Source organism: Haemaphysalis longicornis, unplaced genomic scaffold, assembly GCF_048455015.1.
Source record: "Haemaphysalis longicornis isolate Haplotype H1 unplaced genomic scaffold, Haemaphysalis longicornis Haplotype H1 scaffold_6, whole genome shotgun sequence".
Lineage (NCBI taxonomy): Eukaryota > Metazoa > Arthropoda > Arachnida > Ixodida > Ixodidae > Haemaphysalis > Haemaphysalis longicornis.
The window spans coordinates 27,572,644-27,597,651 of NW_027526407.1; the positions used below are offsets into that span (position 1 = coordinate 27,572,644).

At 51.2% G+C, this 25,008-nt stretch overlaps 1 protein-coding gene across 1 annotated transcript in view; it reads left to right on the forward strand.

The window, feature by feature from the left end:
* LOC144142949 (uncharacterized) overlaps positions 1–25,008 on the forward strand; it is a 57,652-nt gene that overhangs the window by 27,347 nt on the left and 5,297 nt on the right. Inside the window, exons 3-8 of the mRNA XM_077674777.1 lie at positions 7,660–7,771; positions 9,527–9,921; positions 14,882–15,193; positions 20,555–20,718; positions 23,527–23,702; positions 24,714–24,834. Of these exons, the coding sequence (XP_077530903.1) occupies positions 7,660–7,771; positions 9,527–9,921; positions 14,882–15,193; positions 20,555–20,718; positions 23,527–23,702; positions 24,714–24,834 (1,280 nt within the window). The remainder of the gene's footprint in view (positions 1–7,659; positions 7,772–9,526; positions 9,922–14,881; positions 15,194–20,554; positions 20,719–23,526; positions 23,703–24,713; positions 24,835–25,008) is intronic.

Consider the following 25,008-nt stretch of genomic DNA (forward strand, 5'->3'; position numbering starts at 1 on the left):
AGTTCCCGCCTCCAAAAGAGACGTCACAACGAAGAGTGCGGAGGACGTATCAATAAACCGATATTAGGTCGCCGATCGGCCACAAATACAGTCAATTTTTGTGTACACAGATAGCCATATGACCCCACTCTAGCTCGCACTCTCATGCGGAAACTCCAAGGTGTTTATCAAAAACACGCTACCGAAGAAACAACAAGACAACAGATCTCAACTGGGAAACTTGCATCACTCAACAATCAAACCTCGGGTGCTCCGCAGGAATTCTCAGCCATGCAATGCACGCCAAAAATTCAGCTCCGCGCCGAAGGTATTCGAAGAAGACGGGCTGCGCACGCATTACAAAAGAGCCATCAGTCACTCCTTCGTCAACATATCTCTGCGGTAGTGGCTACAGCCGTAGACCCGCGAATAATCGAAACGCGACTGTGCAGTTTTAACAACGTAATCCCCGTGGACACATTTTCGCGTTCGCCACGTGTAAACGTCCTGACCCCTCGGCTGACCTCACAGTTCTGGTGTCCTTACTGGGAGCTTCTATCTACCATGACCTTTATAACACCCTCAAAAACAATTATCGTCGCCTCCATAACAAGGGGAAAAAATGGTGCCGCTCAGGTGACAAAAACACCGGTAAAAATGTTATATATTTTGCCAGCTCACCTTCGCCCGTTTCGGGCATAATACGCGACATCCAGACATCTCCTAGAAGCGACGGAAGGAAAAAAAAAAAAAAAAAACGTTCCCACACGTGTGCTCCGCACCCCCAGCGCACATCAGCCCAGCCGACATAAAAGCAAATAAACAAACAATAAAAACAAGCGAAATAGCCCGTACACCATCTTTAGCTAAGAGAAAGCACCCACGTTGTTTGGCCCTTTTTTTCGGATGTATTTACTGCAATGCTTTCCAGCTGCGACCTTGTGATACCGAAGAACAAAAAGGGTACGAGCCGTATATGCAGCCACAGCACGCCATGTGTGACGGCGTAGAATCACTGCCGCATATCAGGTGAGTAGCACCGTTTTCAACATAGGGCGGTACCCGGCAGTGCTCCCCTAACTGCGCGGCGTGATTCTCCTGGCGCGGATTTATCGAAGCAAGAATCGGTCGCAAAGAATCAAGTGATAGTAGCATGCATGCAAAACTGGTTGGCCGCGCCTGCGCTGTGCGCGATCTCGACAGCAGGCTCCGCGCAACCAGACGGCGCAGCGATTAGTTTTGGTCACGAGTCCCGTGGTCCGTTTACTTCAGCTCACGGTTGTACGTGTATACTTCGCAGATACCTTCTCCCCGCTGTTAATGAAGCATCCGTTTGCCTCGAATGGGGTCACCGGGTTTCCTTTGCGCTAAGAAATGTCGGCATGCGCGAACTTGCTCGCTCAGCCCAGTAGTATCACCTGAGCCATACATATTCGGCTGCATATGTGACAGGAGCCGTCGATGCTTCGGTGTTCCATTGCCACTATAGAGTCACCGCATCGAGTTCAAAACAAGCGATTAAAAAAATTAAAGCCGTTCCACTGAACGTGAAAGCTGTCGGAAGTGCAGAGCAGTGATTCGCCATAATGGGCTGTGGCGCCGTTATCCGCTCACTGCTACCGCCCGTCACGCTCTTCGCCTCCCTGTCTGACTCCTCTCTCGATGGATTGAACGGAGGTTTGTCCAATGCAATTCAAATTTCCCGCCTTCGCAGCGGGATCTCGCACGTGCCGGCGCCTTACTGCGCGGTTTGGAACGACCAACCGAACGGGCGTTCCTAACTAAATGGACTCGGGGACTGCCGGTTATATAAACAGGTTTTGCCTCAAATGTACCTGCAGTTTTCTTTGCGCTGAACGGGGAGGTGTATGACAAGCGCCAGCGGTTCACGAGTTTCGAACGGTTCTGACTATATAACCCGCTTGTTGTTCGAAGCCTCTGTCGTGGGTGTGTTGTCTCGCGGTGCCGCCTGATTCCGGCAGTCGCTTGACATTGTGACAGCGAACGAACCATGACGACAAGGCGAGTCCCCAAGTGTCCTGCACTTAAATATCACCCCTTTCCCGCAGTTGCAATCGCGCTGGACGGACAGTGGGTGAGAACACCGAGTAGAAAGCAATGGCATCTGGCGGCGCATGGTGGATGATATACTGAGTCATTCTTCCTGCTGCGGGCATCGAGTGACGCAAGTGCACTCCTCTGCCCTGCACGTAAATACCCCTGGCATTGTGACTCGCGGCAGAAAAGTGTAGTGCTTAGTCAAGAAACGCGAGCAGATCCTGATTCTGTTTGAACATGAGCGAGCATAGATACAAACGAGAACAGATACTATCACGAAAAGTTAACAGGAGAGAGAGAGAGAGAGAGAGAGAGAGAGAGAGAGAGAGAGAGAGAGAGAGAGAGAGAGAGAGAGAGAGAGAGAGAGAGAGAGAGAGAGAGAGACCCGAGTAGCCGAGTAGTATGCGAAGGAGCCATGCATGGGGTCGACTGAAGTTCCCATTAGTTTTCAGTTCGTCGTTTCCGTTGACGTTCAGCTTCGGGTGCCTTCGTTGTATCAGTAGCTTCTTGACGTAGTGTGAATGAGTGAAGGGCATAAGGCGCGTTCGTAGCACATGCTCCCGTCTCGGTTTGTAGCGCAGTGGGAAGAGCGCCACGTACCTCCCGTTGCGGCCAGTGGGGTCGTGGGATCGAAACCGGACGCCGCCTAACTATTTCTTTTAATAGTGGACTGCGCTGACGTCAGCCCAAACGCTGACGGGGCTGAAGAGACGCGCATGCGCAGTAGAGTGCGGACGGGGGACAACAAGGGAGCGAGGGACACAGCCCCGAGCTTGAGATGCTTCGCATCTAAAAACTTTATTTAGAACCAAAGGCGGTGCAGACAACCCAATTACAGGTCGTCTTCAGTGAATGCTGAACTCAGCTCTAGTGCGATTTTGATGTATTGCACTAGAGCTAGCTGCTCCTCGAAAGTGCAGGCGAGAGTCAGCCAGGTTGGGTCAATGGGATGTGGCAGCTGCGTCGGTGTGTGTAAGTGAGAAATGCTGGGAATAGTGTAAGGACATTCCCATAGGACATGTTGCTGATTAGGATATCCACCACAGTGTTTGCAGGCTGGTGGTTCTTGTGCTCTTCCTTTAGAGAAAGGATATCGTCTAGCTGGGGTGCATGTCGTGTTAGCCTGTGCGTGTCTCAGTAATACTGATTGCCGCCTGTCTAGGTTTAGGGTTAACAGGAATATGCATCCACTGACTGCATCCCAGAAGACACCACAAAAGTATGGTCAAATGCTTTTTTTTACAACCATATTCGGTGCCATTGTTGGCACTTTGGCTCCACGGTGCTGGAAGCATTTGGTGCGCAAATAGTAAATGGCGTTGCATTCCTATACCTCTTTTTTTTTTTACTTGAATATTGTTCGGGCACCGGGCCACTCCGACCTCCCAGGAAATGAATTGGCGCACCAGGTTGCTCGAGAACTGGTAATCTGAGAGCCCAGTGACGCTGCAGAATATCCTCAACCCTTCTCCCATAGGGACCGCCTCCTCACCTACCGACCGGTACTCGATCACTACCGACTGTCCAGAGCTCGCTTCCCACCGCCCGACCCCTCCCTCTCCCGCCGCCACGCTGTTGTATGGCGCCAACTTCAAACATCCACATTTCCCACCCCTGCCCTCCTATCACTCTACTACCCCGAATTGCACTCTAACCGATGCCCTCTTTGCAATCAATACGCGGACCTATCACACGTGATTTGGTCCTGTGAAGAAAAACCCCTTCAAACTCTTAAAAAGCACCCCATTTTATTACAAATTACGAACGAGGAGCAGTGGGAGGCCGCGCTGCTCAGCACAGACCCTATGACCCAGGTCTCACTAGCCCAGGTGGCCGAAGATGACGCAGAGATCTACATGAATCCTGCCGTCGCCGGAAGGACACTAAAGTCGGCCTGAAAACGGTCCCACCCGTGGCAACAATAAAGTTTAATCTGATCTGATCTGATCTTTGACTATGTCTAACTCTGTCTGCAAATTGTTCCGCACTCCTTTCATAACGAAAAGAGGAGCTTGATCATATTGGGATATCCACGGAATATCCGCGGGATTTTCAAGGGAAGGGATGGAAGCACAAAGGCGTCGGGCACAGCATTTCTTTTAGGCCACACTTTGAGTTTTAGACTGGAAGCAGCAAGCGGATATGAAATAGTTCCAGCGTTGATCTTGTCCGATTGCAGACGTTATGAAACGACGGATGAAACGAACCTCAATGTAACGATTTTTTGGATTTAACGAAGTTTTTCAGTTCTCCATTGGCAGCCCCACATTGAAACCCATGTGTTTGCGACCTTATATGTAACGAAGGCGTTGCGGCGGTTAACCTTGATGTAACGAATTCGCTACGCTGATGAGCCATTTTCTTTCTTTTTTTTTTGCACTTTTCTGAGAAATCGGCTGGAGAAGTGCACTAATTTAGCGAACTTCCCCCGCACCGCAAACTACCGTGCGGTTCCAGTGTCAGTGCGGTGTCGGTGAGGTGCTAGGCCTGCCTGTCAGCGTGTAGTCAGGCGTATATATATTGCCATCTGTGGTGACGTCGGTTTGTAGGTGATGAGTTCTGCTGGCAGAAAGCGAGAACTGTTGTCTTTTCAAGACAAGCTCTTAATTTTAAATGCCGCCTCCGCTGGCGAAAGAAAGAACGTACGTCGCCGCCAGATACTATAGTATCCCAGCGAGAACACTCTCAGGACTTTTGAGCACGGCAATGACCATCTAGTTAGCGAAAAGACGCACTTTCAGCATAAATTTGGACCGAAAAGTGTGAAAAGGCAAAAGTGATGATTAGGTTACAGTTGTGTAACCAATTGGTGTAACGGTTTCACGAGTTCCAATTCGGCTCGAAGTAAAATAAACAGTTTGGCGGATTGGCGTATCAAAATTTGTCGCCTCGGTTGTTGAAATTTTAAAATTCCAATATGAGCGCCTCGAAGCGTGGCACAGGAAATGGCTGAGGACAGCGATTGGAGTTCCTCAGGGAGCGGCGAATGAGAGCTAGGTCATACGGGAGAGCCAGTATTCTACACTCCGCTTGATGGCGTCGCAGAGGTCACTGACACAGATAACGCGTTGAGGGGAAACCAGTGCTGGAACAGCAATAATATGAGGCGGCTTCGCACACTGAGGACGGCCTCTCATGCGCACACTACTCTTAGCACTCCAAGAATATTGTGCCATCAGTGGCCGGGGAAACTTCCCATCTCATTGCCGCCATGGTCTTATACGTCATTCCTGATGCCCAGGTTTCCTGGGCAGCACGCCTGGATCATGTGGTGTCCTCCACCGAATCCGAGTGCATTGCCATCGCGGCTTCTTTGAGGAAACTCAAGTCATACAAGCCGCAGGAAGTTGTAATTCTGACTGATTTGAAAGAACCCCTACAACTTTTGCAGCGTGGGACCCCCACGAAACGTTCCTTACGGCTTGTGCAAGAACTCAGCAGCGAGGTTTTTAATGTGCGGTTTCAATGGATTCCACCCATGTTGGCGCCAAGGACAATGAGACTGCTGATCAGATGGCACGGAATGCGCCGTCATTTGCCCCTACTGATAAAGTTCCCCCGATCACTGCAACGACTTTAGGCGAACAGTGGTCGAACATTTCAAGTCCTTCGGAGATTCCTTGCGTCACGAGGGGGCTCACGAGATCGGAGGCAACTTTGGTGTATACGTATACCGCATCCGAACGGCTCAAGAACACAGCATGGTGGGCCTCGGGCGATCGCCTCTGTGTTTGTCATGTGCTGTGATAGGGGATGTGCATCACTATGTAATGTGTTGCCCAGAGCATGATGGCGAACGGACCGCAATGCTCTCGCGATTCGAAAGTTGGCAGCCCCACACCGCACCCTGCGCCCCATCGTCTTCCCAGGGGGTCACTTCATGCTGCGCAGAGACCTGTCGCGCCTTCTACTAAGCTTCCTTCAGGAGGCGGAACTGGCAGACTTGTGGTCAAATGACACTAACATTGCCTAATTAGGATGAGCTCTGGCGGAGCAACTGCCGGCATATCCAGCCAGGCCTGATCCCATACAGCCACCACTACCACCACCCCATAAGAAGTTTTTGAATGCGGGGGTAAATGCTGTGGTGTAGTGACTAAGTTCGTGGGAAAGCAGCAGGAGCAAATCAGGCAGTTTTTCACTGTGAAATAAATCCTTTAAGGGCGAATTCGCCATCACTGGTGTTTAACGTTGCGGTTTCGTTTCTGCTTCATTCACGCGAGCCTTAAAGGAGCCATGAAGAGAAAATGCAAGTTGGTTTTATTCGAAAGATTTCGTGTTTTATAGTGCCCCCAGCGCTTGTCCGGATACAAACGGTGCTTTATTCACTGAGAAATTAAACAATTTAGGTTAAAATTTTGATTTTCCCGCTAAATCGTTTGTGTTCGGGGTCTGCAATGACATCACAGGAACCGACCGCTCTGCAGCCTAGAAGACCTTCATTCACGCATCCGCCGTACAGGGTAGAGACACGTATACGCTGGCGCCGCCATTTTCGGTTGCTCGCTCGCCGCCGAAGCAAGTCATTGTGTCAAAACCGCGCTAAAATTATCGCCGCAACGCGGTTTACTGAAGAAGTTCGAATCATAGTGTCTGTTTCGCGTTGCTAGGTGTTGTGGGAAACGAAAAGAATAACGCGTTGAGCCCGTTGGCCCAATTGCGGCGGCACGGGACCGTTCAAAGGTTGTCTCCACCCTGTACAGCGGTGTTGGTTTGTTCCCGCGTTTCTTTACGTTCCGTAACCTAGATGGCGCCACCATACCGTGGCAAGCGTTTGGTTTGTTTTTGCCCGCATTTAAACCTGGCTTGTTTTTGTTCTGGGAGAAAATATTCGTTCCCTGAAACAGTGCTCGCTCGACAAATGGGGTCACGTAAGACACCGTTGCTTGCGTCAATCGGCCAGTGTCGTCTGAGACAACCCCAAGCCCCGTAGTGCTGTGCAGCTAAACCAATCATGCTGTGCGCAGTACGAACAGCAGAACGCATCAGTACTTCTATGTTTACATGTGCTTTCGTAACTTCCACTGTTTGTCCCATCATTCTTATTGCTTTGTAAAGAATGTGCCCTAAATTTAAGCGCAAATCGCTCGTTCGTCTAGTTTGTAAGCTCTACCTAATTTGCGTCTGCTTCTGCCAGCCTCCGCCAATCGCAGAGCTTAGCTCATGTGACATCACAGGTTCTGTTGCGGGAAATGAGCTGGTGGGTCGCATGACCATTCCCGTTTTTCCTAATTATGTAGCTTATTTGAGCGAAGTTTACGTTAAAAGTGGTGTCAGTATGATTCTAACGAGACAATCTTTTGAATGAACCAAACTTGTGTTTTCTTCTAAACATGTATGTAACAAAAAATTACGAATTCTTGTCAACTTCGTTACATCCAGGTTGAACTGTAGCAACAAAGGACAACATACTTCGTTAACCATCCTACAGTTGCCGAGTGGGACAGCTGTTTCGTGCCGCAGAGTGTGTCACGGTAGCAATGGGTCCGCGCCACGTACGAACGCGGACAAGGAGAGCTTGGGACGAAGGAAGTAGGACGAGTGCAGTGGGCGACCTTCGGACGTCTCTTCCGCGGGCGCCCAGTGGCTTGTTTCCCTTTCGTCAAGGAAATGCTCCTGCAGGTTCGCTGCATGCGGCAGTGCAAGGTGCGCCGGGGCCCCTTTCGTGGAAGCGAGTGGAACGAGCAGCGTCGAGGCCGCGCCGAACGCCCCCGTTTCGGACAGGCTCTACCGTGTACGGGGGAGAGGCTGCGTGGCTGGAGGAAGCTTAGTAGCTCGAGCCGGGCCACTGGCCCAATACCCCTCGAGGCCTTAACCAAGGCAGGAATGGGAAGAGGACACCGCCTACTTCACAGAGTCTCCTGATTCCCCATCCCCACGCAGGATCGTGCAATAAAGTCTTTCTCTCTCTCTCCTCGCCCTGAACACTGCGCGAAACCTGATCCGGAAACCCGCGCTCTCTCATTATCGGAACACTGGAAATGAAGCTTCGGTTTTGTGGACACCGCCGCATCTGTCAACCCGCCTCTCTCCAGCCGACGAAAACCTCATTGCCGACTCGCTGCAGATTAGCGCGGAAGAGGTGTCTCCAACGGTTGCACACATCAGAAGGCGCACAAGTGGCGAGTGAAATGACGTCTCCCATCAGCGCGAAAAGGAGACGATAGAATCGATAAATCGCCAGGCCGGTCAATAAATCAAAATCAAGGCAAAGAACATTGACATCGCAAAGAGAAACAATGCATGTAGGCTGGGGCAAACAGCGATAACAGCGTTCGAAGGACGCCCCGGCTCACACACAAGGCGTGCAACTTGATGGCGCAGTGCATTCGTCCCCCGTCCATTAATCACTAGAGCCACTACGTCAAACAACGCTATAAACAAACCGGTCATCCGATCGACCAAGTAGCTAACGGCGAAAACTCAGGCTGGCCTTTCTGTGTAAACTGCGAGTTTTTCTAGACGCTCAGCACTGCTGCTCACGTCAGAGAGCACGTCGTGGCAATGCATGGTCACAGCATCGGGCCAGGCTCAATATCCGCGCTGCAGAGCGGCAGGACTATGCTCAGTGGATGAACGACGTCTGGCTGCAGATAAGTGTCCCTGTCTGACAATTGATTCTTAGCAGCAGGACAGAAGGGCGTTTCGGCAATTGCCTGCCTGGACTTCCGATAACGGCGCTTCAACATGGGCGCCAGACCCTAGCTGTTGACGTCGAAGCTTGTGGCTTATTCTGGGGATCGAGGGGGCGTGAGACAAGGCCTCAAATTCATTTTGAGCCGGAGTCGGTGTGCTTCGGTGCAGTCACCCAGAGAGGTGGTGGTGTTCCGCAGGTTGCATTTCTCGTGGGTTATTAGCACGCTGGGAAACTTAAAACCCGCGCATTATTTATCGTCTGCATCATTTGCAGCCCTAAGAGTACTCGACTCGTCCATGGCGGCCGGTTGGCTGTTTCTCCGCACTGCATGCGTCACGTGCTTGTCTTCGCCGACGGCCTCGAATCCAACGGCTGCAGAACCATGCCGCCTCGTTCCGCGACATGTCGAGTGGCCATCATTGGCGGAACGGCCGCCCTCCTGTGACATGTGAACCCTGTCAGGTTAGGGCTATAGCCCTAACCTGACTAGCCACTAAACGAGGTAACTTTAGTGACACTATAGTGTCGCTAAAGTTAGCTCGTTTAGTGGCTCTAAATCGGGCCAACCAGGCAGCGCACTCAGCCCGTCTTCTATGCGGTTGCAAAAAAAGGCCAGTTGAACAGTTTCGATACCGGGGATGAGCGTTACGCTCACGCCTAAACAAGTCCACAGTTGCTGTGCCCGAGGAGTGCCGAGGCTCGAGGCTACAAAATTCTCGCCCGTGGAGTGCCACACTGCAGTAACAACGAGCCCACCGTATACCGACTAGGCGTTCTCTGCAAATAACGGTCAAGCATAGCGCGGCTATGAGCGTCGTCAGGCTGTCCTCCGCAGTAGTACCTCGTTTCCAGCGCCCGACAATCAGGAGGTCGGTGTTGGAGTCCTGCAGGTCCCCGGCGGCGGCGGCGAGGCGGTGAGGCTGGAGCGCTCCCTGCGCGTTGGGCCGCTCAAGTACCGCGACGCCGGCGTGTACTCGTGCTCGGGCCGGGTGCCCGTGCCGGGGGGTGGCGAGCCCGCGCTGTCCGGCGTCTCGTGGAGCCTCGACGTGGGGCCCCGGCGGCCCCCGTGCCTCGAGGACGAGCGCTGCGTCGAGGCCGAGGGCCACAGCTGCGGCCGCGACCTGTGCGCCTGCCCGACCCCGGACACGAGCTTCTTCTCCAAGGGCGGCGTCCGGCGCTGCCGCCTCACCAGGGCCCTCAGCCTGACGGCCAGGATCGCGGCTCCCGCGCGGCCTCCTCGCTCCGCGGTGAGTGCACGGTCAGCTATAGGCTGCTGCTGCTCGCGCGGTTTGGGTAGCGCGGATTGTCCCTGGCTTTCGCTCCCCAAACACCGAAAAACAGAACGCCGTGCCAGGCCGTGCATGGCTGCCGCTAGTGACGTCCCCTTCACCGTATGCCCCCGCCCCAAGGCATCTTACGACGTGCAAAATTACATTCGGGAAGGGGCACGCGTCTGCGACGCAAGGCAAGCACGGTATACAGTCTAACGAAATTCAAGGCCAATAAATCCACGCTCGGAACGTGGTTGGGCCGCGTTTTGTACGCTTCTTGACAATGAAACTATGCTCTTATTCCATGCTTGCAACAGCGTGCGAGTTTTGGGGCTAGTAAGAAATTGAAAGTTCAGGGGAAAGCGTTGGAGCAGTTTCCTACTGCGGGTATGTGCTGTCGCCCTTGCTAGGCTTAACGTTCGGTAGCCCCGACGTTAAACCTATAGATGCCGAGCGAAGTCAAACGATCGGTCAAACGCATTGCCCATAAAGCTGGCGGTATACAGTTGGCGTCATGAGACATGGAAGCGTGCCGCCTAACGTCAGGCCGCCGTCGCATGCCCGCGTCCCGCCTCCCTCTGCGGCGCAAGCACGGATCGGGAAGCGACCCGCGAAGCGTTGGCCAATGCAACCGTGGGCCATGCCCTGTGCCGCTATGATGATAATGTTGAGAACCGCGTGAACCAAAAAGCCCTGGGATGTGAGCTGTACACGCTCAGGCTGTGAACGGGAATGTTCAGCGCTCTGCGGCTCTGGCAACGCCGGTTGGACAATGGGCCGCATTACTTTGCCGTGTGAGCTGTAAATAACGTCATAAAGACTACGTCTGTATCACGCTGTGCGAATATTGTCGCGTCCTTCCAGATGGAGACGCAAGTTGGCTACGCACAGGAAGGGTGACTTTATTAGGCGACACGCCTAAATGGTGAGGTCAGCACAAGCGAGAATCGAAGGTGTCCGATATGGCGATCAAAGCACAAGCATGCACGCTTCTTCGCCGTCGTCTTCGGTGGTCCGTTTATACACCACGCCACATCCTCTGCGCATACCCACAGGGAGAATAGCGGGTATGTGGTGAAGGCGCCGAAGCACACGCGACAATATAACATGTAAGCGACTTGGAGCCCGCATCGTTTGCCTACACCGCAACCTCGCCATTCGGCGACGCGCGACGCCGGCTATGCCACCATATGACCATAGCGCGGCCGCAACCCGTGCCTGTCTGTAGCGTAAGCCACACTGGCCGAGGTAGAGCAGTTTCGCGTGGACCTTGAAGGGCCGTGCTAGTTCACTCTAGCCGTGCTACGCAAGCGCGAGGAGCACTGGATTGGATTAGATTAATCCAATCCAATAGAAATACGGGCAGAGTACGGGTGTGTAGAGAATTGGGTCTGCATATTCGCCGGTCTGCGCATGCCAGAGGAGTGACGTCATAGTCGCGGCAGACGCACTGGCGCCGGCGCGTGCCCAGCTGTGCGCCTCCGTTGCGCAGTAGCCAAGTCTGACGGTGCGCCGGAGCCGCTTGATAGCCGTTTCACGTGGCTCCTGGAGAGCCGTGCTGCGCATGCGCGAGGAGCAGTGACTGGACTGGATTGCAAATCGTTTTAGCAGCAGTAAGCATGATAATCAGTTAATCCTAGACAACCAGGAAACCTAATAACATCCTGGCATAGCCGAGCTAAGCCACCGCTAATTTTTTCCTCCGTGTCAGCTCGTTTTCTAGGTCGGCTGGCGCCATCTAGGAACTACTACCCCAACTTCGGCGAGCGTTGTGCCATAGGAGCGTGTCTCCCTGGGGAATATGAGTTCCGCTTCGGCCAGTATTTTGCCTGGGTCGGTCGGTTATTCAGTAGTACAGTCAAACAAGTCTATAACGAACCCGGATAGAGCGAATTATGCTATATATCGAACAAAAATAAATCAGTTCCGGAAATACACGTGAAACATATTCCTTATAACGAAGTTCACATCTGATATATCGAACTGGGCGTGCCTTGAATGGCCGCCAAAATGCATGGCCTAGGAGCGGCGATTGAGATGTTGATTGGCCGCGCCCTCTGAGCAAAGGCCGCGGCTGAGAAATTGCGCCTCATATGGAGCGACATGACACCCGACACTTTCCGTAACTGTTTCCGACGCGCGGAACTCACGACGAAACCCGCCCAGTCAGTGAGTCCGGACCAAGACGGCAGCTCACCAACATTCCCGATGCTGTGCCGAAAGGAGTGTCCTTCGAAGATTTCCTGGATGTCGACGACGACGTTGCCGTCACTGTAAGCCCCTCGGACGCGGGCACCGTCGTGATGCTGATGAAAAGCACCGTGGAGGCAGAGGATGTCACGAGTGAAAGCCGTCCGACGCCTAATGAAGTGCTTTCGGCAGCCGATGTCCTCCGCTAATATTTCTTCGATATTGAAGGACACGGACTCGAACTGGTGCAAGCAATGTCTCGTGTAAAGAATGCTGTGCTAGTTGACGCTGCCAGAACAAAAGGGAAAACAAAAAGCACCGCTTTTTTTGGAAGTAGGCAGTTAAGGCGTAAAGTAGCTTTATTATTTGCAAGAAATCGATTGTTTTGTGTATGGTAATGACATACTCTATTTTGTTCGTTTCTGCATGCGGGGATGGCAAGGGGATTCCCACGTATTGAGAGCTCGTAACAATAAACTAGTTATAGGCTGGTTCAGCATATCGAACTGTTGGATATGTCGAACTAATGGTGGGGCATATATCAGTTCGGTATAAACGGGTTTGACTGTAGTAGAAAACGTTTATTGGAGCAAAAGGAAAAGGGCGGTGGTAAAGCGTCCCCAGTCCAGGATGCCTCTTGACCGGGCCGACTAGACGGCCCGAGAAACCAAGTAAAGAACTGCGCCAGACGCGCGCTACGGGCTCGCATCTGACGCACACTGCAGGGCGCACCCTTCGACCGGCCATTGCGCCAGGGGCCAGGAGGTGGCGACGCACACGTGAGAGGTAGGGCAGGGGGCGTTCCTGTGTGTGCGATGGCTCCTAGCAACCACCGCAGGCAACGATGCCTCGCACAGCGGTTCCAAGAGAGCCGATGCAACTCTCCAACGTGCGACGTGGCATACTAACCGGAAGGTATCGCTATACCAGGCACGTAGCCAGAAATGTTTTTCCGGGGTGGAGCTGTTTAGGGCTCCTTACGTGCTGCCTGCGGGAAAATATTGGAAGTGGGGTCGGACACAACCCTGAACGTAACACCACCACGCTGTCGAGTCACTTAGCCAGCCTTACAGCGGGTCTTGCTTCTTATGAAACCGATGACTTATGCCACATTGCAGCCATCGACCATGGTTGTGGATCAGTGTATGCACGCAATTTTTTAGCGTATCACACAATAAAAAGACAGAAAATGTTATGTCCCGCAACTTTCTTTGTTGCCCATACACGTTTTCAGCACTTTTGCGCATGAACACCGCCCATTTGCAAGGAATTTGTGCCAGATGTAACAGTATCTGACAGAACGGATGCACTTAACGAAGCATCCAGGCTGTTCATTTGGCTACTAAGCATGCAGCCTTTTCATAGAATGGCAGATAAAGCCCCACTGTCTACCTCTTGCCTCACTGCGAACCTTGTACAGGGTGTTGCCACGATAATTGGAACACTTTAAAAAAATTTCCTGAGTGAACTGCCGCTCTGTTCGCGCTCAAACTTCACACGAAGGTCGCATTTTGTGGCCTATTTTGTTTGACGCCGGGAACAACGACGGTACTTACCTGTTTATCCTGAAAATAAATAAAAACGAGTTTCGCCTATGGGAAGATGGAGGCTGATTTGGACGCGTAAGCCAGAAAACCAGGTTTTCTGATCAACAGCTAGCTCATTCCTAGGTGCATTTTCTGATTGTCTGCTGCACCATTTTGCTCCTTCCTACCGTGAATCCCAAACGTGCGTTTCGCTCTGCATACCCAAGGTGGTTCCGTCGTCCCAACATCAACTTGCGTTGGCTCGCACGTCCAAATCAGCCGCCATTTTCCCATAGGCGAAAATCGTTTTTATTTATTTTCAGAATACACAGGTAAGTACCGTCGTTGTTCTCGGTATCAAACAAAATAGACCACAAAATGCGACCTTCGTGGCAAGTTTGAGCGCGAACAGAGCGGTGGTTTGCTCAGGAATTTTTTTTTAAAGTGTTCCAATTATCGTCGCAACACCCTGTATACAGCATATAGTAAAAGTCACCAATCACAAGCCAGCGAGCCATGCATTCCAAGTAATAGTAGAAGCGGCGTGATGAGAGTTGCCAGAAGCACCGTTGGCACGTTCTCATTAACTGACGCATTTTTCCATGTCACACGCATTGCCATAACTGCCACCAATATTGTCGCCATTGCTAAATTCCAAAACAATGGTGCAAAAGAACACGGCCCAAAAGGACGTGGCGGTTTCATCGCCACAGAGTACGTTGGGGGAGTTTGAAGGCATTCTGAAAAACTTAAATATAGTACGCGGACACGGACGGGCACTGCTTTCAGCTCTTCAGTTAGGCTGAACGCATGCACACTCACTGCAAAGAGGCGGACACTTGCAAGCGGGCCATCAAACCACAGACCCATCCAGTTCTTGCTGTTTAACAAAACAGCTAGGCATCTTATTCCCCCTGTAGGCGCATTTTCCTTTAGTGGAGCACACACAGTACCTATTTTGTTTCGACATACTTTCTGCATCTCGCTCGCATGCATGCGCAACCCTCTGCTGAGAAGTGGAATCTCCCCACGAGGGGACGCCTTGTCCTGCGGAATCACGAAGCCCCCTCTCCTCGGGGAGGAGGAGAGCGACGGTGGCGTCTGAGGCGCTCATCCAGGATGAGTGCGTGCCTGGCCACCACCTGGCGTAACTGTCCTTCCTGATAGCTCAGGAGAAGACACTGACTGCCGCCCTTTTCTCTTCTCCACCGGGGGCCCAGTCTGAGCTGCTCGAGATCAGCTACTACCTGGTGACGTACGGCGGCACCGTGGTGGCCTGGTCCAGCGAGCGTGTCCGCCACCACGCCGTCGCCAAGGTGCTCGTGGAAGGGCCCCGGCGCCAGTTCAGCAGCGTCATCCGCCTCCGCCGGCACGAGTACGCGCGCGGAGGAAGCGTCAACGTGACCGCCACGCTGTCCGGGACGCCAGTGTCCAAGGAGGTGCAGGTGGACGTCCCCAGCACCGCCTTCCAGGTCGGCGACAACTGCACGGCCGACTCCGACTGCAGGGACGCGGACGGCTTCTGCCTCAGGGTATGTGCGCTATATGCGCATGCGGTCGTCGTGACTTTGTGCAGAAGATTTCATACTGTGCCTTTTACACCACTTGGTGTGGGCGATTTGAGACCACCTACTCGTTTGGTTGCTGCCAGTATTGGCCGGAAGCTATGAGGTGGAATGCTAAGCAACTATTGCTCAGCCTGTGAACCACAGGGTTCGAACTCTAGATATACAGCCGCGGAATGTCACGTCACAGGTGCAGTCTGTTTGACACTGAGACGCATTTTTGCGTGCCTGTAACATTCCCTCTGTGAATATAAATTACTCACGCAGACTGGCTCTGTTGCACCAAAAGAAAGAGGAGCAGCGTTTCACTACTGAGGAGTTCAAGCGGTGGTGCCTATACAGCTCATTTGAATGCTGGGAAAGAGCACGCCAAAAGTTTTCTTTTGCTGCAACCAAATTTGCTCGATTTTAGATTTGCCTGTACAAGTGTTAATGTCGTGACCTACATATACAGAAAAAGATATGCCACCATTTAGCTTTTCACGCACTCGTTTGTTGCAGCCGTCAGTGGTCTGTCACCGGAACCACGCATGAAACTCAGTGCTCTTGCTACATTCGCTCTCAGCAATATGTTTCAGTAACATTTTCTTCTTTGCTGGGAAGCATGTCACTGAGTAAACAAGGGTGGCTCATTTGAGACACATGAAATTACGATTAAATGTTCACTCAATACTTGTTTAACGTTCAGCTTATTTGGTACACACTCCACGTCGTCTGCTAATGCGCCACACTAACAAGTATTGGCGCTCGAACGCTGTCTACGGGCAACTTTCTCATGGCAGCTGACTGGGAAAACTGTGGTTTACAATGATGCACGTGCTGTCAATGAAGCACAATTTAAGGGCAGTTTTCGGATCAGAAGGCACAACATTGTTCTAGCCTCCGATGTGAATCTGTCACTGTAGCGAAAAAAAAAAAAATGGGGGGGTTGATTGAGAGCTTGGTCTTGGTTCAGCAAAACAGCAACAGATGACAAATGCCTGATTTCATTAGCTGACGTTAAATGCAAACCATTCGTGGAGTCTTGTAGTCACTTGTCTCCATTACCAGGAGCAGAGACACAGGGAACTAAAACTATTTTGCACCACTAACTTTTTTAAACGTTCACTGTGTGCAAAATACTGCAGACAGGCGCCATAATAAGCGCTATTTCCACGTGAGTACCTTTGTGGCGAACAGTTGTCATCATATTTCCAGAGCGTTTAGTTTGACTGGCCATTAATTGGAGGATGGCAAATGAAGTTCGGAAGCCTCCGAGGCAGAAGTCATTTTTACAAGAAACAATTTACTCGAAGTGAAAGTCAAGAAACCATAGTGCATAAACTGCGCTTCCTTCTCGTGTGGGTCCTATAAAGCAGCTTATCGTTTTCTCTTTTCGATAGATTTAGGTCCAATTCGAACAGCCCTTAGCGAGCCTGCCCCGTACGGTGACAGGGGAATTGTTCTGCTGCTTGCGCACATTCTCTCCCTCATCCAGGAGGCTTCAGTTTACAGGTGGGCGGTGATCTCCGCATGTGACTTGACTTTTGTGCATGTTGATATGGTAATGTGGGTGCATTGGTTTCTGCAGCCTCCGAAAATTTGAAACGCTGGGGAGCAAAAGCGCATGGCATAAAGAACGGTGGTCTTTGCTTTTCTTTGGACCTCTGTCGCACGCACACTGCACATTTTTATAGGCGCCTGCTAAGAACAATATAGGTGATCTGATTACCTCGAGGCCATCTGTTGTGGCACTTCTTTTTGGCCAGACATAATACACCAGGGGTATCAAACACGGGGCCCGCGGACCCGCTCATGAGTGTATTCGTTCATTTTTACTTGTTTTGTTTAGAGCGAATGCGTGAGTGCGCGCCTTGCCCGCGTATACAGCCAAGGACACAAATGGCCGAAAACGAGTTGATATCGTCATTCACGGCTTCACGTCACCAGAGTGGACACCATTCTTCTGCGCTCGGAGGCCACTCAGGCGCCGTCAAGTGGGGTTCACAATGGTCGCGAGCAACTGCGGCTTGTGAATCGAACACTCTACAGTGCGCTCAGGGCTGGCCGAGAACGGGGCCGCGGAGAGACTTTATGACCGTGTAGGGCAAGAACGGCACCACCTCATGTAGTGTATCACTCCGCCAAAGCGCCGGACCCGTGACGTCAGTGCACGCGCGTTTTGAAAGGGGTTTGCTATGAATGCACGATGTCGTCTGCCTTGCCTCACGCAGTTTGTTTGTAGTCACTGGAGTCGTTTATAAGCATACTAAGTCCAAAAAATCACGGGAACGGCTCACGCCATGTTCAAAATATTCCCAGTAGCGCCCTACTTGCGCCACGCGGAGAAACATACGGCTACGGTGATAAGGCACAGCGGCAACAGGGATGCCCTTTGAGCCCAATACTGTTCATGCTTTACATGGCAGGGTTAGAAAAGAAACTGGAAGAAAGTCAAGTAGGGTTTAGCCTAACCCATATGCTGCAAGGCGAAGCGGTACAACAGCATATTCCGGGAATGTTATACGCAGACGACATTGTTCTTTTAGCTGATAACCAAACCGATATGCAGCGGCTAATAAATATTTGCGGCCAGGAAGCCACTGACCTCGGGTTAAATTTCGGTGCAGAAAAATCAGGAATAATGGTTTTCAATGACGCTACCACCGACGTAGTGTCTATCCAGCAAGGCGAATTACCTAGAGTCAAGGAATATAAATATTTGGGAGTGTGGATAAACGAAGGGGATAGCTACTTAAGTACTCACGAGGAGCAACTTAAGGTTAAGGGAAAGCGAAACGCAGCTATAATGAAGCATAGAGCTCTGTGGGGGTATAACAAATGTGAAGTAGTAAGAGGAATGTGGAAAGGAGTAATGGTTCCGGGTCTCACGTTTGCGAATGCTGTACTCTGCTTAAAATCAGACGTTCTATCACGCCTTGAAGTAAACCAGAGAACGGTAGGACATCTGGCCTTAGGCGCGCATGGAAAAACAACTAACGACGCAGTTCAGGGAGATATGGGCTGGGCGTCGTTTGAAGTTAGAGAAGCTCAGAGTAAAATATGCTTTGAGATGAGGTTGAGGGCAATGGATCAACGAAGGTGGGCAGCTAAGGTTTTTAGGTACCTATACTTGAAAAGCGTGGACACGCAGTGGTTAAGAAAGACTAGAAGGCTATGAAATACGGAAAGAACAGTGGGGAATCCAAAACAGCCAAGGTAACCAAAAAAGAGGCAAGGCAGATTGAAACGAATAAATGGAGGGAAAAAATGGAAGCCAAAACGTCGTTAGAGATGTACAGGGCTGAGAAGATGAACATCAGAAAGGAAAATTTCTACGATAATTCCCAGGGCAGTGCTTTGCTTTTTGAGGCTAGAGCAGGTTGCCTGCGAACTAAGAGTTTTGTGGGGAAGTATTCACAAAATGATGGGGTATGCGTGGTCTGCGGAAAAGAAACAGAAACTATGCGGCACATCGTGCTAGAATGTGAGGGTATCCATCCAAATCTACATGAAGGGAATATTGGGCTGTCAGAAGCCCTAGGATTTAAAGGTATCACAGAGGAAGTTAACTTCAAGGCTGTCGAGGGGACGAAAAGAAGATTAGAATGCTGGTGGACGAAAAGCAGAGAGGGGAATATTGCCTAGGACAGTTACCACTTGTAACAGAAAAAAAAAAGTATTTTGTGCCTAATAAGCTTTTTGTGCCTGCCCTAAGCAGCGCTAGTATTGAACCAAAAGTGTAAAACATAAGTATATTAGTCTTTTTTGGTAAGATGACATGTCATCACCCCGATACAAAGGGGAAACCAATAGAAATCATCATCATCATCATCGGTGCCGTTCTTAAGTTGTCACAGAGTATAGTAAGAAGACGACGCCTTGACCGCAGTTTTCCAGGCTTCTGTAAAAGTGCACCCAGTGCGGCCATCACCGGAGAACACGTATTTTATATTTCAGAATCGGCGTCCAGATTTTACTCATCCTGGAGATCGGTGTCTATATGTTGTTATAGAATACGAACGCCAAATCCTTATCAGAATTGACCCGGCCAATTTACAAGATGTGGGAAAGAGCTTAAATTTTGTAACTCCCCCCCCCCCCCCCCCCCCCCCCCCAGCAACCACCGGACGTCCGTCGGTCGTCCAAAGTACGTCCATTCCGGCTCTAGCGGACGTCCGTTTCAGAGCCGATGGACACACCATGTACGTCCGTGAAACGTCCGGATTTAACACTGCTGCAAATCCATTTCGACGTCTGAAATTGGATGCGTTTCGGATGTTCAGAAAAGATTAACAGAATCACTATTGCTGTATTAACGAGAAGCCTATGCTTCGACAAAGAATACAACACCGCACAAGACCAACGCATTACCGGGCAGATAAGTATATACAAACACGGGAAAGTTGCTTCGCACGTTACGTTAGCGGTTCTCAATTCTTATATACCCTTCCCCAAAGAGATCATCGTTGGAGTCGCTGAGGCGCGTGCTTCAAAAGTTGAAAATTAGGCTTAATTTTAGTAACACAGAGATGAAACTTGCAATATACAAGTCAGGCTGTTGGAGTACAAAATCTTTTTAATGGAGAAGCAGAGTATAGCTTTTTCTGTTTTTAGCTTTATATTCAATTTACACCATTTGATGATGATGATCATCATCATCACCAGCCTATCTACGCCCACTGCAGGGCAAAGGCCTCTCCCATTATTCTCCAATTACCCCGGTCCTGTGCCAACTGTGATCAAATGACACCATTTGATGCTTCGTGGTAACTTCCTACGCCCACAGGTGAATGTCCTTCGGACATTCGGAAATGTATATCCTTTGTGCATTCGTTGCTGGATGTCCACTGTGCGTCCGCAAATGTACATCCAAACACGGACGTACGATGGCCGTCCAAATTTGGCATTGGATGTTCGGCTGTTTTTCGGACGTTCCACGGACGTCCGGGGTTGCTTGGGCCCCCCCTTGGTTTAAACCTTCTTCGCTGTCCCGGCCCTTGCGGGACTAAATTGCGTGACTGCAACCCACTCACGGATGTGAATTTGAGACCCCTGGTCTACACAGCCTACACAGTAAAGTGCACGTGGTCCGTGAAAAACTATTCATAAAGTGCACATACCCAGAGAGTGAAAGATTTTCCGCAAGTGCCTGCGTGTGAGTGTGTTTTGACTGCATCCAACAGTGCGCCGCTACTAGCTGTCAAAGTAGGAATCTTCCCATTGCGTGGGTGTGTACACACGGATTCACCATTCCCCGAGTGCACCACTGAGTGCCGTCCTCGGAGGAGCAGCAGCCAGGGTCGACGCCCCTGCAGACAGTGCCCCCTCCTCCCCCCTTCGGTGCAGGGTCGCTGCTCGTGCACGGACGGCACGGGCAAGGAGCACGGCCGGCCCCTGGACGGCCACTGCCTGCTGCCCTGCTCGGAGCCAAGGGACTGCGCGCCCATCCAGCACAGCCTCTGCCTGGCCGGCGTCTGCAGGTGCTCCCGGGGGCTGCACCTGGACAACCGGTCCGTCTCTGGCCGCACACCAGCCTGCTGGCTGTCCCTGCTAGAGCGGTCGCTGGAATTCGTGCCTGTACTGCTCCTCTGCAAACTCTGATAATGTCCCCGCAAGACATTCTGTACAGCCGCATCCCCTCCACCCGTGGGCTCTTAAAATGCAGATTCCAGCTCCCCTTGTAGCAGTGAGAGCAAAGTTACACATACCTGCACAGCTTTATAAAATAATTTGGCTACAATCCACGCTGTGAAAATTGTTGAACTTCGAAGCTGTAAACGACACCCACGATGATTACCATGCGACATAACTTGAATTCACACACGTGGCTCTAGAAAGAGTGAAACCAGAGACTCCTGCAGCCGTTACCTCGGTTTCGCGGGGGCGGCGTCCGCGTAACCGAGTGACCGAATGCAGCAGCGTCCGGCAAAGGGTGAGGAGGAAGGCGGCACGCATGGCCATGGCTCTCTCACTGCCTCCCCCTCACTCTTGTGTCATGCGTCGCCGCCAAAGAGCGCCCTCCCCCTCCCCAGACGCTGTTCCGTTCTCCGCTAATCCAAACCACGTGAACGCCGCTATCATACATTATGCGGTTGGCACTTCACACGAGGGCTTTGAATCAGCGCAGGTGGTAGACCCGCCGCTGTGCTCGTTGAGTACACCGTCTGTCTCCCCGTCCCCTCATGTGAGCGTAGCTCAGTCGGTAAAACGACGGGCTGTCGCTCCGTTTATCTATTCGAGTACAAGTTCCATTCCTGGTGGTGCCAGTAATTTCTTACATTTAGCCTGGCGTTTTCTGCTGGCGCGGACACGAAGAATTCCTTGGCTGGTATACTGCTTCGCAGTAAAAAAAGTGTCCCACAACGAGACCTCACTTTCTGCCTGCATTAGTGAGCACGACATGCCCAAGGACATAAAAGAGTTTTGTGTCATGGAATGAGCAACTTTTCCCCCCTGACAAAATTCAGGTAAAAGTGACGAGCGCACGTACTACGTACACTTGGACGCCGGGTGCTGATCCATCTCTGGAAGAACATTTGTATGGCCTCAACAAAGCTATCCCGAAGGTACCAATAAGTCTGCGCTTCCCCTTAATTCTGCCCTGTTCGCTCTGTGGTTATCTGTAGTGTGCGCAGTGTGCGCCTTTGGTTAAGAACAACTTTGCATTTTCTGCAGTAACTAAATAACTAGGAGCTGGGACTGACATCAGCATTAGCTCTGCCAATAAAAGTGACGGTGTCGTTGTCCTACCAAATGGAAAATATGAAAATGAAGCCTACAGGCCACTTAGCAGCCCTTAGAATACGTGCTGAGACAGGCACATGGTCAGACGTAAATGTCCTCTCAGACTTGTTTAGGAAAGTAGTTACAATGCTTCATTACTGATACCGACAACCATGCAAGTAGGACGTTTCTACTTTTGAGTGTAGAGCTGAACCAGCAAAGATTGAAAAGCACTAGCAACTGTTGGGATGGTAAACAGCAGCGCAAAATGTCTTATCTCTTATACCAGGAGGGTATTTTATCGTAGGCTAAAGCTTATGCCTGCTTGATCACTACGACCACTGTCAATGGGAAACCACACGGGGATCTTGGCTTTCGTGTGCGGGCCAAAAAAGCTAGATTCGATAGACTGGTCGACTGTTCATGGCATCCCCTTTGTAACAGGGTGATGACGGGCATCACTAGCTCGCCAACAACAACAACAACAACAAAAAAAAGCCTCGTGTACTTGTGTTGTACTGCCGGTTTCATTCCAGCGCAGCCATTAGTGGCGGGCTAAAATAAAAATCTCCTTATACAGGTGGCACGCTTATTCCTCCGCCTGCTCTTGCTGCACGAGTCACCTCTACAGCCTTCGTGGTTTACGTTTGTACTGCCCTTAAACCTTGCGCCATTCAAAGCACGGATATTTATTGCCTATAGAGGGTGCTTCACTGCATGCAAACTAATAATGAGGGAAAGCTGACTTTACGAAAATGCGAACTAGTAATGAGAGAAAGCAGACTTTACAAGATAAACACCATAGGGCTGACGCAAAGAGCGAATGTAAATCAAAAGCATTAAGGTGCAAATACTTGTCCGTCTTGTTTCTGAGCGAATCATCGCGGTGGCGCATGCCCTACCACTTGGTTGACCAGGAGGCCCAACAAGAACGAAAAAAGTAAGCTACCGAAATGCTGAGAATGTGTCACCATCACCAGCCTATCTACGCCCACTGCAGGGCAAAGGACTCTCCCATTAATCTCCAGTTACCCCAGTCCTGTGCTAACTGTACTGAGAATGTGTACTAGTGTGCAAGTCTTTCCTTGCCCCTTTTTCTGTTGTTGCTCTTCTTGCCATTTTCCTTAGACTAACCTACATTTATTCTATTATAATCTATTCTAACAATTTATAATCAATATAATGTATTCTAACAATGTATTTAACAATAAATTATTATAACAACTAACAAGGTACTCACTGTGAACAAAGCGCTCGAAGGGGTGCCGAAACGTCAAATCCTTATATTTTTTACTTGGTCAGTGACCTCTGTTTTTCTTTGCTAACAATTAAGCGTTCTAACTAGCCTTTGTGCACATACAGAGAATTAAAGTTGGGGCACAGAGCAGGGCAGCCAATGGAGCATTGCAGCCCTGAATCATGTTGAAAGAAATAATTGCCACCGTAGTGGAACGGTTTGCGGCTGTGTGTCAGTATGCCTCTGGCGCATGGTGTGTTCAGCAGTCAGCGTGTTCCCATGTTCATAGCAAACTCACGCATCACGCAACCGGCTGCCCCCCCCCCCCCCCCCCCCCCCCCCCGTCCTCTCCTTGCAGAAGCTGCGTGCCGGACCAGTGCGCCGACCACGTGCCCTGCGGCGCCAACGAGACGTGCGTGGGGGGCCACTGCTTCTGTCGGCCGGGCTTTGTGCTGGAGGCCGGAGGGCGCTGCGCCCAGGCCGAGTGCCTGACCAGTGCCCACTGCGTCTGGGACCACACAGAGTGCTGGGACGGTGGGGGCTCCATCCTTTGGGGACACTGTAGTCCGGGGGGCATGTGTATGCCTGGTACACAAATTACCCTCGCGTGAATGTTTCCCCTCTCCAGGAAAGAGAGATACTAGTTGGGGATAGAGGAGCCATACATCAGCCCTGTACACTTCACGCACATGCTGAAAGCAGTTCTCATAACCTTTGCCAGCGGTTGGCACTGCCACTGCCATTTTGCTCGTTTTATTCGTCGCTGCCCTTGTACCCCTATGGCAGACTGCCCCTCCCTGGCAGCGCGAAATGGGACTGCAAAGCACGCAAGGGCCCCTGGGGAGACGCAGGAAAGCACGGTATACTATGTGGAAGTGTTAAAAAGGACAATACGTGTGGAGTGCAGTTCTTTGTGCGCAGAGGCAAGCAGGCAGGAGGAAACAGAAGTTGCCCGCGCATGCAGGCTGTAATAATGACATGGCACTGGCACTGGCCAGGCACCGACAGCGCAGATGGGGTCTGGCTGCTGATGTAGTAATGATGGTTCTTTGCAGTGTGAGCAACTTTCACTACATTGCCAGTAAGCTGACCCCTACCTACAAAGACCACCTCCCTGTCACTGAAACATGGACTTGCGCCACAGTGCTCGTGTGTCACTCCCAAGGCGTATCGGCCAGCCTGGCCCACATGATGGGGGTGTGCCGCCCAGCCTGCAGTCAGCTAGGGAAACCTTAACGGTGCCTCAGTGGCACCCTCTCAGCTGGCGTGTCTGTGCCACCTCCACTTGGGGCTGGAAGACTGCCCAGGATTCAGGCGGAAGGGAAAAAACTGTTTCAGCTGCAATGCTTGCTGTGAGCAGCGTCCCCGCTTTATCAAAAACAGGCACTCCACGGTTCGAACTTCATTGGAAATAAAATTGCGCTAAAAAGGACAGCACTAACAGGATGATTGCTTTGAACTTTGTTTGGTGACACATATCAGACAAATGACAGCAAATGAATGAGTGCGCGTGTTCATTTGCCACTGTCCTGCTTTTCTCTGCAGGGAAGTGTATCTGTCGCCCGGGATACAGAGAAATTGAAGGCGAATGCGGCCAGGAGTACTTTGGAAGCTGCAAGTCCGGCTGCGACTCTGTGCCCAACAGTGTGTGCGCCAATGGAATAATGTGAGTGGGCAGGTGGCCAGTAACGTGCATTAAGTGTTTCGAATAGGCCGTTGGGGGGCACTGTTGGCACTGCCTGGGTTAAGCGCACGAGAGCACCCAATTGTGCCAATTATTGTGCACCAGTAATTCCACAAGGGTGAGTTATCGTGGCAAAAGCGTCCACTCTGGCATTAC